General features: G+C 46.5%; 1 protein-coding gene across 1 annotated transcript in view; it reads left to right on the top strand.

Annotated features, from left to right (window-relative positions):
- Positions 1–14,154, top strand: part of SLCO3A1 (solute carrier organic anion transporter family member 3A1) — a 138,433-nt gene that overhangs the window by 100,156 nt on the left and 24,123 nt on the right. The window contains exons 3-4 of the mRNA XM_053988417.1: positions 1,570–1,668; positions 5,460–5,723. Coding sequence (XP_053844392.1) covers positions 1,570–1,668; positions 5,460–5,723 — 363 coding nt within the window. The remainder of the gene's footprint in view (positions 1–1,569; positions 1,669–5,459; positions 5,724–14,154) is intronic.

The following is a 14,154-nucleotide window of genomic DNA, read 5'->3' on the forward strand; positions in this document are numbered from 1 at the left end:
TGGCACTTCTTTTCCTCCCACCACCTTTCTTTGTCCCTCGTGCTGCTCTAGCTGAGAGCCTTGAAGGCTTTAACACGCTGGGTTTCTGTGTGAGCAGCTGGCTGGGGGCACCTCTGCTTTGTCCCTGGTTATTAATCCAGCCAGATCCCAGTGCCAGCCACCTGGAGGAATTAGTCTGCACCCTGCATTTTAAAAATGAAGGTGAAGTTGCTTCTGACCGTACGAGTTTATTCTGCTTGGCTAAGCTGTTGTTGGCAGGTGTGGTTTGCCTTGCCTGGGGATGGGGGTCTGGGAATTTTTTTTTGCAGCTCTGATACTTTCTCCAGCTCCTGAGAAATGCACAGAGAGGGAGCTTGGGAATGAAAAAGTTTCCAGATAAGGAACTTGAGGGCTGAAATAGCTGTGATGAAGTGCATTATAAATGCACTGAGATGCCAGGCAACACCCCCAGAGAGATTAGGAGAGTGAGAAAAGCACCCAGATGCAAATAAGGTCCTTCATGGGCCATTTCTGAAGTGCAGTGACACCAAGACTGGTGCTGGCACGTGTCTGCTGAGGTACCCCCCTCACCAGGCACATGGGTTCATCAGCAAGGTCCATTCCTTCCTCCAGAGGGAACAAGCAGGCTCTTGCTCTGCTGCACACTGCTCAGTCTGTCCCTGCCCCTTTCAGAAAACCATTTACAAGGGTCCTTGAGGGACCTTTTGTTGTTTTTCCCAAATGTTGTTGTTATCCCAAATGTGAAAGTACCGAATATGTCTTATTGTCTAATTTACAAATGTTTTGTGTTACCTTTGCTGCTTCTTTTTCTGATTATCCTTGTGTCCCCCTGCCTTTCTGCCTTGGATAATTGAGAGCTGGCACTGTGCCTGTAGCATTCCTGTTTCAGGGCCAAAATGGGAGTGAAAATAAATGCTTCTAAATACTGTATTGAAACAAATAAGTAATTTACTCATAATGGCTCTTCTCCTGGCATTACACTGGCAATTTCATGCAGGTTTTGCAGAAAGAACAAGCAGTTGTGAGAGGCTGGAAGATCCACAGAGCATGAATATTTGCCATGTGTGTCTGATGGGGAGAAGGGCTTCACAGATGTGGAAGAGTCCTCCCACTTCTAAAGGGACTTTATCCAGCAGTCAGTGACTACACTCATTTCATCGATGTGTTGTCCCTAATGTTTGAAAATTCTGTCTACCGGGATTTTAGCTGGAGGTGGCGAAGACAGAGTTGCCTGTGAGGAGAAGGCAGGGCTGCTTTGCCTTGTGCTGTTGAGTAAGACATCTTTTAGAGCAGCCAGCCGACCAAAACACAGCATATGTCCACACTGTCTCCTCAGCTCAATAGAAATCCTTCAGCATTATCACACCTCCATCTGTTCATTTTCCTGAAGAGATATGAAAAAAACAAAACACATTTAGGGTGCTCTTTTGCTTGGAGCATTCAACACAGAGACTGTCCCTATCTATTTGGCACCACTGAGGTAATACCATCTTCCAGGAGACAAGCAGAACAACTTGCAATGAATAACCAGAGCCTGGTACTAATCTTCTCTTTTCTCTCTCCTTGTAGGGATCCTGTTTACGATGCTGGTATTTGGGCCAGCCTGTGGATTTATCTTGGGCTCCTTCTGTACCAAAATCTATGTGGATGCTGTCTTCATTGACACAAGTAAGGAGACCTGGGTTTGGTTTCAAATCAAATACACTAAATTTTTATCATCAGGACAAAAATGTTGATGTTCACAAGCAGGAAACTCATTCTGTCTTCAGTGCCTCTTGCATGTATGAGTGTCACATTTAGAAGGGTTTTAAGACTGGGATTCAAAAGGTTTCAGCTCTGTTCTGTTAAGAAACAGATTTTTAATGGTTAAGATTTATTCCCTTCTGTATTTTCTACTATGAGATGAGTTTCATCCCAGCTCTTAAAGGACACCTTGAAATAGCACTGTGGCATTGTCATGCCGGGGGAGCTGTGTCCAGAGCACGGGGTGAAATCTGGAGAGCTGCCACCCCAGGGTGTGGGGGAACCAGCCAGGTTCTGACGGAGGCACACCAGTAAGGTCCATGCCCAGCACCTTCTGCCCATGACCCTGCTTGGATGGGCAGCATCAGTCCCACAGCGTTATTGCTTTTCTCCAAAGCATTAAATAATTATTGCTCACCTTGACTTCACTCGGGTTAAAGCAGATTGTTTGCAAATTGTCCTTTTGTTCGTTTAGACCAAATTCTGCTTTTTTTGGTGCTTGCACTGTGTGTTCTTCGCCATGAGAGGGCAACATGTGACAGGCTGTTCTCTGCTGCTCCCCGGCCCTGCACACAGCAAACCTGATGCTTCATTCCTTTCCCTCGATTGTTCAGATGCTTTTTCCACAGATCTCAGCTCCGTCAGACCCCACAGACCCTTGTGCAGGGGTTTTGTCCCTTAGAGGGTGTATTACAGCCCTATGATGTTGCAAATGCGTTGTCACAGAACACATTTGGATGGAGTTGAACCTTGCAGGACTCAGAACAGAATTGTGCAAAGCTGCAAGTGTGTTACTGCCTTTTTTTTTGATCTCACATGCACATGGCAGCTGAAGAAATGTAAATAACATCAAATGAGAAAGAAGTATCTTTTGGGATGGCTGAGGCATTTGGCTGCAGTTTGGTCAAACACCACATGGCCCCTTTTCATTCCTTGGCTTTACCAAAGCCTCATTTGGCAGAGGAGCTGTTTGAAACCTGTTAGATATTTTACCATTTAGTATAATTTACACTAAAATATGAATGTACAGAAGAAAATATTTTATCTCCCAGTAGGTGAAGCTGTGGAACTCCTCACCATAAGGTGCTAAAAATCTCCAAATGGATTTTAAAGCAATTGGACAAGTGTGTATATATATGAAAAAATGAACATGACACCAATCTAGCTTAGAAAGCCTCCAAGCCACAAGAATAAGATATACTGGCTTTATTCTTGTAGGTTTTCTGGGCAGCTGCAGTTGGTTGCCATCAGAGGCAAGATGCTGACCTAGCTGAGAAGTTAATTTGGTATCTTCTGGCCATTTTTAACATAAGACATTGCTCAGTATTTACAGCTCAAAAAGCCCCAGACAAATACTGAGCCACAGGCAAGAACTGTGGAAGGTTACTGCTGAGAAACCTGGAAGGGCTGTGGCTCAGCCCCTTTCAGGGATGGTGCAGTGCTCCCAGCTCCAGGTCCAGCTGGCTTTGGCCACGGTCAGTCACTGTCATGCAAAAGCTGAGGCACACGTGGACTTGGTTTTCGTATGGGAAAGAGTTTCCACTTTGCAGCTGGCTCTGCCTTGGAGCTCGAGGTGGCATAAGGAGAGCAAGCTCCAGGGGGTTGAGCCTTGTCCTGCTCCCTGTTTTGGGCAGGTGTGGGACGCCAGGGCATGCTGCTGCACTGCCCGCCACCCAGCAGCTATTTTAGGAAGGTAATATGAAGAAAACTCTGATTTGCCTGACTCTTCACACTGTTGTGTTCCCAAGAACCTGAAAAAAATGCACTTCAGGCAGGAGGAAGTAACAGCAGAAGAATCCAATCCCTCCACAGCACTATTTTTCAAACTTTATCTGTGTTTGAGAGCTACGTGTTATTTTCCCTAAGGAGAAAAGAGTTTCCTTCTGTCTCAGCTTGAGAGACAACTTGATTGCCTCACTTGAGACAGATTTTTCAGAGTGGCAGTAACCAGACAGTCACCATGAACAGAGGAGCTTGTTATTCCAGCCATGTGGACGTGGGTCTCCCCCAGGAATCAGCTCCAGCACTGAGCACCCTTGTGGCTGTGGCAGCAAGGCAGCTGTTAGGAAAAGTTTTTCCTCTCCTGCTGTTTATATGTATTTCCTCAAACTGACTCCAGATCTTTCTTAGGCCTTACCTGTGCTGAGTGATGGCCTACAGGATACTCTAGCCTTTTATTTTACTTTTCTTCCTTTTCTGATTATTTCTGTGCTTTCCTGAGCCCATTTGATGCTGTGGGTGGGTTTCTTTTCCAGGATTTAGGACTGTTGCACCCTCCAGTCACAGGTTCCCCTAAAGCCCAAATAGCAATCTCTCTTTTGCTGAAAAGGGCTGTGAAATCAAAGCAGAGGGAGCATTGAGCTCCTGGGAAAACAGGGTAGTAAGCAGGGTTGGAGGTGCAGTGTCCTTGTCTGTGCCAATAGGTGTCAGGTGAGTGTGACACACTTGGACAGGGATGCCCAAAACCTCAGTGCCAGCACAGGGGGCACTGATGTACAGTAGCTTCCTAGAGCTGGCATAGCCAAAAACACTAGGGAGGAGCTCTGACTAGAGGGTGTTGCAGAAGCTGGGTGTACCATTTGGATAGAAGAGGGGATGGGAGCTGGTCCTAAGGATCTCTTGGATACGGAGGACACTGTGCACTGATGGCTCACATGCTACAGCTGTGGGGTTCACTGTGGGCTCCCACTGTGGGAATCCTTAAAATCAGAGGGTTTTGGGCAAGTTGCAAAAGGCAGGCCTCAGAGACAGCAGAACTGGGATTAGAGCTAAACAGTAGCCATAAGGTTTGTCAGCAGAACAATTATAAAATAAGTAGAAGAGTAAGGGCAAATAGAACAATGGTCTGTGTATTAATGTTTGTCTAGAATAACTCCCTAAGCTACAGAAAAGTATATCTAGTGAGATATTAGGAAGTTCTAAGCTTAATAATGGAGCTCCATGCATTGTATCTTAAGGCTTACAAGCAGGTATTGTATTCAAAATAAGCGAGCATTGTTTTAACCAAAGGTACGTCTGTGGATATTCTCAGTTCAGTCGGAGAGAAAAAGAGACATTTCTACCAGGCTGGGCCTGGGAGAGAGTTGGAAAAGAATGTAAATAATTCACTATCTCTCTTGTTGTTCACATTGTTTATAGATATGTTCTGCCACCATGTGTCATTCAGAGCGCACCAATGGTGTGAGATATTTTTACTTTAAGACCAATGAAATTAGTCTGCACGATGTTCTCTATAAATAGAGCGGTGCATTTGAAATAAATCAGTTTTCTTCTCGCCTTCTGAATTGGAGTTCTTCTGTTCCTGTCCTACCTCAACAGCGACAGTACATGTGCTTATAGTGGTTGGATAGAACTACTTGTCAGTATGCTTTTGCTTAGTGCAATTGGTCAAAAAGCTTTTAAAGTAAGTTGTAACATTAAGTTCTTGGTCTGCTGCCGGGGATGTGGGCTGCTGGCATCTTCCCATTGTCATAGCCATGTAATGAGACTGATGCTGGAAAATAAACAGCTCGAGACGTGTTCCTCAGCAGTCCCGTCCCGTTCGTGATTTGCACATAGTCCCCCGGCCGGCGATGTCGCACCTTGTGTCTTGTGCCCCTCCTTTGCCAGCAAAGGCCCCAACAACCGCCTTGCAACCCACGGGATCCTTCACACCGCTGTCTTCCCCTCCCCGTGGCCAAGCCGCTGACTCTGACTCGTGTTTGCTCCCCCCACAGGTAAGCTGGACATAACCCCGGACGACCCTCGGTGGATCGGAGCGTGGTGGGGAGGCTTCCTGCTCTGTGGTGCCTTACTCTTCTTCTCGTCCCTGCCGATGTTCGGCTTCCCGCAGTCGCTGCCGCCGCGGCCGGAGCGCGCCGGGGAGAGCGAGCAGGCCATGCTCCCCGACAGGGACTACGAGCGGCCCAAGCCCAGCAACGGGGTCCTGCGGCACCCGCTGGATGGGGACAGCAGCACCACCTGCTTCCAGCAGCTGCGAGGTGAGGCGTGAGCCGTGCTGTCCGTGAGGCTCAGCAGCAGGGCCCGCCAAAAGCCTCCCCAGAAATCACTAGCCTCGAGTTTCAGTCCTTAGCTGCTATTTAATTATCTCCGGCGTTGCCCGCGTCTGAAAGAGAGATTTCATTCCACTCGAAAGCTTTGGGTTGTTTTTATTTAAGCTGCATGATAGTCCTGTAGAGTTGCTAAAAAATATGAAGGGGAGCACAGCTGGCACAGCAATTTGTGAACTTCTCTCCAGTGTACTGTCCTGCTCCCCTCTGCCTTCCGAAACGGAGAGTGCAAGGGCACTTAAAAGAAATTGGGAGCTCCCAGCACCTGAGCTTCAGCTTAGTGCAATCCCAGATACAAAGCAGCGAGTGCTGGGCATCACCACAGCTCTTAAACTGAAATGGGAAGAGGGAGATACCAGCCCAGAATAGCAGCAAAATGGCAGGGTAGAGCATGATTTGTAGCAAATTAGAGAGAAAGCCTCACATCATGTCCTGCAGTGATGGAAATGGAGGTGACTCTAATTAAAGTCAGCTGAGGATCCAGCATTTCATGGGAGAGTGTGGGCAGATATCCTTTCTTTAGGCTGTACTGGGAAATCCTTCATCTGAGAGGGTGTTTCTGTAGCACTGGTGGCTGCTTCCCACTCCCTGTTGCTGTGGCAGGGCAGGTTTCATTACTGCCTGATGCATTTAGATAAATGAGGACAAAATCACTTACTCCCTGTGCAGTCACCTTAATTGGGAATTGGATGAAGTGCGAGTGGGATGGAAAAACAGACTTCAGGGGAAAACTGTTGTCTAAATATATAAAAATGCCTTGAATACTACATGTGGTTGTTCATTAAGGGAAGGTCAAAGATGTGAAATTTTGACTTGATGAGGAAATGCAGAAGGAAGGTAAAGGGATAAATTGTTTGAAACTCAGTCAGTAAAATTCATTTCTTCATCCTTTCATCCTTGTTGCAAGGATTTTCTCTTGAATAGGCTTTTCCCACTATATGTCCTTATGGATAGTTCTGTGGCTTTTGTTGTGTACACATCAGAGTGTCTGCTTCTGGCCACTGAGCTTTTGGAATGAGCACTGGAAATGGTTGCAGATTTTTATATAGTAAAATGAAGGAATATGATGTATCCCTGCTGCATGGAGGGCAGCAGTTCAGCCTGAGGATGGTGCTGAGCATCTTGCACACAGGGAGGCCATGGGGGGTTCACTGAGCATCTGTTGCTCATTGAAGTAGAGAAATTAAACTGCCACATCCATATGCTTCAAGTATTGATTACATCAGGAGGCACCACAGGCCTCCACGTTAGCCCTCTCACTGGGTAACCCCATTTCGGATCAGTCAGTATTCCAGGAGCCTCTTTGGAGATGGACTTTGAAATAAAATTTACATCACATCAAATAAGACAAGGAATGACCTTTTTAGTTATTCCTTTGAGGCTGTCACAGGCGACACGGTGTTGGTATCTGACATCTCCTTTCAAATCCCTTGCCACTGTTGTCATAGTCAGAATGTGGTCAAGAGTCACGTTGCTGCAGTGAGGCAAACACACCTCATCATTCCTGAAGAGCGGTGTTTCAGGTGATGGTTTAACCTTTCTGTGGGTGTACATTACTTTGGTAGCAGCTGAAATATCTGTATGCATTTCTTTGTGGCAGTTCTTAGTCTCGCTAATTTGTTGATTCTCCTTTGGAGAAAGTTAAGACTGTTTAGGCTTTTTCATAGGGTAAAAAAGGCTCTTAATTATATACAGAGGTTAAAAATATGTATGTGCATGCATAGTCATGTCTTCTGTCCTAATATGACCTTGGATTTTGCATGAATTTGTGACTCTGAACAGAATTCATGGAATCATAGAATGGCATGAGTTGGAAGGAACCTTAAAAATCATCTAGTTCCAACCCCCCTGCATGGGCAGGGACACCTTTCGCTAGGCCAGCTTGTTCAGAGCTCCATCCATTCTGGCTCTGAACACTTCCAGGGATGGGACAAGCACAGCTTCTCTGGGCAGCAGCAGAGGATTTGCCTCTACAGGGGGCTGGGGCCGGAGATGCTCCTTGGGGTTTGTATGGCCATGACTCTGACTCATTTTTAGCAAGCGTTGGTTCTGCAGCTGGTCCTGGACAGGGCTGTCCCTGCTGTAAGTCCATGTCTGCACGGAGGTGTGGATTGTCCATCTCTTGTGCAGGTGTGGGGAGGAAGAGCTGTTTCTCTGGACTGATTATGCAAACACCCTCTGTATCAACAGCACATCCTGAGAGGATGAACTGCATCTCCTTTTTGGCTACTGAAGGAGCTTTATTGTTTTTTCTTACTTTTGTTTCCAAGCCTTGCAGTGACTGCCACAGGAGAAAGGACATGGTAGGAGAGGGAACAGGGCAGTGTCAGCTGGGGACATGCTCTGAGCTGGGTCATGGCTGTTAGCTAGAGACATGGCACGGCTGGCAAGTGGGAGGATGCTCCAGACACCACAAGATCTGCTGAAAGTCAGTGAGATGGAGGGCTGGCAGAGATTCCTTGGCTTTCTCTAGCCTAAGCATGCAGAAAAAAAGCCAGGACTAATATATAAGGGACATGCTCAAAGTATTGATCTTTTACATCTCTGTCAAAGTCTAAGCAGGAGGGAGGGCCCAGCTTTTGGGAAGCCCTGGCATCTCTTCCTGTGGGGTATTTTCATGCCAGGAAGAAGCAGTCTTAAGAAGAGCTCTAAACTTGAAATGAAAGTGGTGCCTTTGAACAGCACGAGGTGAAGAGGCAATCAAAGGCAGTGGAGGCAGCAGGGGGCTCAGCACAGGGGCACAGCAGCTCAGGCAGGAAAGCTTTGGGACAGTCCTGGGAGCTGCTTCCCATGGCTAAACTGGCATGTGAATGCTGCACCACTTTGCCTGATCAGTATTTCATTTTAGCAAAGCAAATCCATTTGGGAGCACAGAGAAGTGAAGGATTAACAGCAGTGGAAGTCTGAATAAATGCTGCCATTGCTCTTTGCTCCTGCCTGGCAGGGTTGTTCCAGCCCTGTGCTCTCCGTGTGGTCTGTGAGAGCACTTCAGGCATGGGTTGGGCAGTCCCTGATCTTCTGGGGGGCACAGCTTTGCTTTCCTACCTCTGCTCTGCCTTGGAGACCTCTCTGCTCCTCAGGGCCAGAGAAGATGCTCGGCTCTGTCAGGGCACCTGTGCCCTCTGCTTGAGTCTGTCCAGCATCTGCCCTCTCACTCGCTGCCTCTGACACACCACCTGCTCTGGGACGTGCTTGGAAATAGTTTGTTAAAACCCTTCTCGTTTTTTCACACAGAAATGTCACATTTATTGAACTGAGCGGCCAGTTCTGATGAAATTTGATTTCGGAATGCTTCCTCGGCATGATCTTTAACACCTCTGAAACATTCTGCCCTAAGTGCATTCTGTTTAGCAATGATTTAAACCAGAAATTCGTTACGTTCTGCCGCTCTGTCTAGCAAGAGAGATTAAAACTCTAAAAGGATTGAAATTGATATGGAATCCTCTAGGTTTGGAAAGGGAAGCTCATTCATGAGAAATTAAAAGAAAACTCGCTGTGGAATTAAATGAATTTCAGAACTGCAAATTCCCTAGATTTGGAAATGTTTTGGTTTCTTTCCAGCTTCATTTTCAGGAGTGTAGGAGAGCTGGGATGTACAGCTGACAGCTGCCTTGTCTTCAGTTCCATCCTGCTCTGTGTACCATTCTGCTGAATACCTAGGGAGGGAGCTGCTCTGAATCTGGGATTTCTCTCCCAAAAAGTGCTTGCTGGAAGCATAGCCAGAAGCTCCCAGCTGTGCAGGGAGGACCTGGACCATAGGGAGCCTGTAATCCTCAGTGGGAGTTCATAGGATTGGGCAGGATTAAAGGCTAACAAGAGTAGTTTTTAACTCCTGACTTCTCATGACTGATAGTGACAAGCTTTTGGAGAGGGCTCCATCTATACCTTCATTCACAGCTGCAGCGGTGAGGCTTTGGCCCAGGTTTAGACTTTAATGCCTCTTTGGATTTGGCTCTTGTCCCCCTGCAAACACTTCAAAGGCTTGCTGAGAAGTCCAAGTCTTAGGTGAGAAGGTGGTGATCATAAAAGGCATCAGGTCCCATCAATCTTTGAGTTTCCTTTGGCTTGTGTTTCATGAGGGTGCAGGTACTGTTGTCGGGTTTTTCATGGCTGTTTCCAAGCCAGCATCTTGTTGTCAGCACCTTTAAAAAATTCAGAAAGGCCTTCAGCTTGCACACGTCAGGACCAAAGCTGAGCAGCAGCTGAAGGCAGGCAGAGCCTGTCTCCAGAAAATGCTTTTCCATGACTTCTGTGTCACAGGTGAGAGAGGTTTCTGTCCTCCTCTCAATTCAAGTAAAGGTGGTTCCTGCAGGGAAGATGATGGACTAGAAGGAACTGCTTTCCATGCTTGAGTATGTAACTGCTGCTTCAAGCTTGCATCTTGTCAGGAAGACTTCTTTGATTTATGTGTCATGCTTTTCCCTCATATCCATTATGATAATTTTGCCAAGGCCACATGGAACTTTATCATACTAACCTCACCTGAGATATCTTCAGCACCTCTTGCCTTACTCCATATTCTCTTCTACAGGAGCTACCTGTTTCCAGAATGTGTTCTATTGTTGCTGCCTGTGCTGATTTCTTCATCCCTTTTTCCTCAAGCCAGGTGAAGATTTTGCCTTTTGTTTTCTCTTCAGAACTGAGGCTTGCTGCTGACGTGGGTAGTAGAAAGTTGTATTTTGGCTCAATACTACATTTTGCCTTTCCCTCACCACTCTGTCCTAGGTGGACTGGGCTGTAAACCTCCCTCTAATTTATTACTTTGCTTTCTGTGTTCTTCATCTTTACTGCAAATTGAAAACATGTCTCTGTAGGGTGCTCCAACCAGAAACAGGGGCCTTGGTGATTGTAATGTTCCAAACAATTCATTTCAAGCACCAACGTGATGATTATAGTTTGTCGTTTCTGGAGAGTAGTTAAACCTCGTGTAATGAGGTTGCCAATTATCCCCGCTACTCCCCGATGTGCAGTGACAAATCAAAGCTACTTGGTGTACATAAGTGTGTGCATTTGTCAAGCCCCTGGCCTGTCATCCACAGAGGCCCCACGGAGGGAGACAGGGAGGGGGTTTGGATGCCTTGGCACCGGTGTTGCTTGAGGGTGAAAAGGTGGGAAGTCAGTGGTTTGGTTGGGGGTTTTGGAGAGCTTTGGGACATCCACCCCATCCCTCCCAGCCTGTGGATGATCCTGTGACCAGCACTGCACATGGATGGTCTGAAGAGTTGGGATTAAAGCACTTTTCACTACTTTTCAGCAGTGAAAAGAGGTGTTGTGTTCTCCTCAGTGCATCTTGCCATGGCAGTGGGAATCACTTTTCTGCCACGATTTCTGGAGCGTATCGGGTGCATCAGGATGAGGATGGCAAATGAGCTCATCGTTCTGGGAGTGGGAGGCCAAGTCTGTCTGTGTGCCATGTCTGCTGCAGCTTGTGGGTTCTCCAGGTAGATTTTTGAGACTGTTTGGACTCCAAAAGACTTTTCCCACTTGGCAAATGGACTTCATTTGAGCTTTGTAGCTGCAAAGGGCTGCTCCAAAGTGTTCAGGTAACCTTTGGGCCTGTAAAGGTATGGGGTAATGTTGACCATGACACTGCTGGGTTGGCTCCAGTGGAAAAGCACCATCCATAGTTGTTGTGTTCCCCAGGGCTTCACTGTCCCCCATCAGGCATTTCCATTCCTACTCCATACCCAGCACCATAAGCCAAGCAGCTGAAAGCATGTCACTCTAGTCCATTGAGAGATTTTTAAACTTTGCTGCTGACTTTTTACCTTTTTCCCAGAGGTATTTCACCCCAAGAACTGAGACAGATGAGGCAGCAGCCGGTGTCAAATGATTGATCTTAGCAAATGGTAGTAGCAAGATGAAAGGATATTAAATTCTATAGGGAACCCCGTGCTATTTCCCTTAGAAGATGAAAGAGAATGAGCTAGCCCTGGCTGAGGAGATGGTGGAGGCTGCAGACACTGCTTGAGTTGTCTGTGCACTCTTTGCACTGGGTTTTGTGTCCCACATGCCTGATGGTACAGAGTCCTGTTGCAGTAGACAGTGGTCAGACATTCAGCAGAGGACAGAATCTGTACCAGACAGCTCACAGGAAGGAGAAGCAATGATCGTGGAATCATGGAATCACAAAAAGATTGGCATCAGAAAGGACCTTAAAGATCATTTTGTTCCAGACACCTCACCATGGACAGGGACACCTTCCACTAGACCAGGTTGCTCAAAGCCCCATCCAGCCTGGCCTTGAACACTTCCAGTGGCATCCACAGCTTCTCTGAGCAACCTGTTCCCATGTCTCACACCCTCACAGTAAAGAACTTCTTCCTTGTATCTAATGTAATCCCTCCTCTTTCCGTTTAAAGCCATTACTCGTTGTCCTGTCACTACACACCCTTGTCAGAAGTCCCTCTCCAGCTCTCCTGTAGCCCCTTTAGGTTATGAAGTGCTGTGACTTGGAGCCGTGTACTGCCAGACAAGGCACTTATGAGGGGTTCCTCTTCCATGTGAGATGCTGCAATAACTCTGCAAATTTTTTGTTGTCCACCCCAAGCACAGAAGATGGATTTTGACCTTGGTAGTGCATGATGGTTGGGTGCCAACTTCAGAAATAAATGTCCGTGATCTTTAGCTTCCTCCTGCAAAAGGCAGGCTGTCATCACTATTGTTTGGTGGATAAAGTTAGAGCTAGACCTTAGTGTCTTTGGATTTAAATTGGCACAAAGCTACATCTCAAGGAATCCATTAATCTTGAACAAACTGAACTCCCGAGGCACAACAGTCATTAATACCTTAAATATGGCTTTTCAAGCTCAGTACTGCCAAGTCCACCCTTTCATTTTCTTTATTTTTCCTGGCAAGAAGGGGAAATTCTGTAGGTGGCCACCAAAGAATTGAAGGAAGCAGCAGGTGGCTTCTGAAATTTATCCATGTCTGAATTCCCCCATCCCCATTCCTCCCACACAGTATTTTTTCCCCCTTTTTTCTTTTCTTTTTTCACCTGTTCTGCTAAAAATTGCTATGCCTCTTGCACCTTAATTATGTTCAGTAAATCTTTAGCAAGCAGAAATTTTGTACAGCTTGGAAAAATGTTTCTGATATAAAGAGACTAGAAACTGTGAAGTGACCTCTTCCAAAAAGGTTAGACCAAACCTAATTATAACCCTTTTTTCCACTGTCCCCAAGAAAGAACCAAGGGCACCCAAGCAGAGCCTTGACAAAGAGCTGTGCATTCTCTGCTGAGGCCAGTGCAAAAAAATCCCTGAGGGAAGACATAAGCCAGCACCAGAGAAACATCATCTGCCAGTCCCTGGTACACCACAGGGAATCTGGGGGATGGATTTTCAAAATGCAAATAGGGGTCCATTGAGGCTCCACTACACTACTTCAAGGTAATTTTCAAACTTAATGATTTTCACATTTAATTCAGGGAGAAATTAGTCATCAGGTATTGAGTCAAAGGAAGGCTCTCTTCTGTACTGGGATGCTCTCCTGTTCAAGCTATGTTAGCTCAACAATAATTAAAATGCTCGCTGGAGTAGAAAACGTGCAATCTGATTCATTAGACAGATTTCCCTTTGTAGGGTAACTCTTGTTTGCTTATGGGAAATTGAGATGGGCTTGGAGGAGAGAAGACTCTAGACACGGATGATTTGGAAGGGGAGAGCCAAGGGATCATGAAACCAGAGCCACATGTGTGTGTCCTACACAGTGAACAGCTCAGCACGTCCTCTTCCACCCTCTTAGGCAGAGGAGGGTCTACATGGAAGGCTGAAGAAGCCTTAGGTTGTGGGAACACACAGACTGACAAGCCTGTCCCAGGAAGGAGGACCCTTGTGCCATGGGTATCCATGGGCCAGGCTAAGCCTGAGAGTTTCAGCTTGCTGAAAACACCCACATGTGCTGCACAAAGGTGACCATCAGTGAGTGAGCCAGTTTGGAATAGGAAAGCGAATCAAATCTGGATGACAGGAGAAGGAAAAGCCAGATGTGAGCTGGGTTAGTTTGTGTCTGAAAGCTTGCAAGAATTTATGATGAATACAGCACTGATGGCACCCATCAGCTGGCTCAGCTTTGTTCATGGGGAGCAGGTACAGAAAGGAGAAGGGGACAGCAGGTTTTGATTGACTTCTCTGTGGGGAAAACAAAAAGCAATATGGGAAATTTTTCTCATTCTTCCAATTTTCAAAATCATCTGTAAGAGTAAATAATATTTCTTTTTGCACCCTCTTGATTCTTGAATCTTTAAGTGGCACTGTTGGGGTGTTTCACTTTGTTCTGGTGTTCCCTCATTTCAAGCAGCTTGTCTGTGCAGAACAGGAAATTTCTCCTGCTGTGAAGTGAGTTTACCCTACAGAAGAGGAGA

This window comes from Vidua macroura, chromosome 12 (genome assembly GCF_024509145.1).
Source record: "Vidua macroura isolate BioBank_ID:100142 chromosome 12, ASM2450914v1, whole genome shotgun sequence".
Classification (NCBI taxonomy): Eukaryota; Metazoa; Chordata; class Aves; order Passeriformes; family Viduidae; genus Vidua; species Vidua macroura.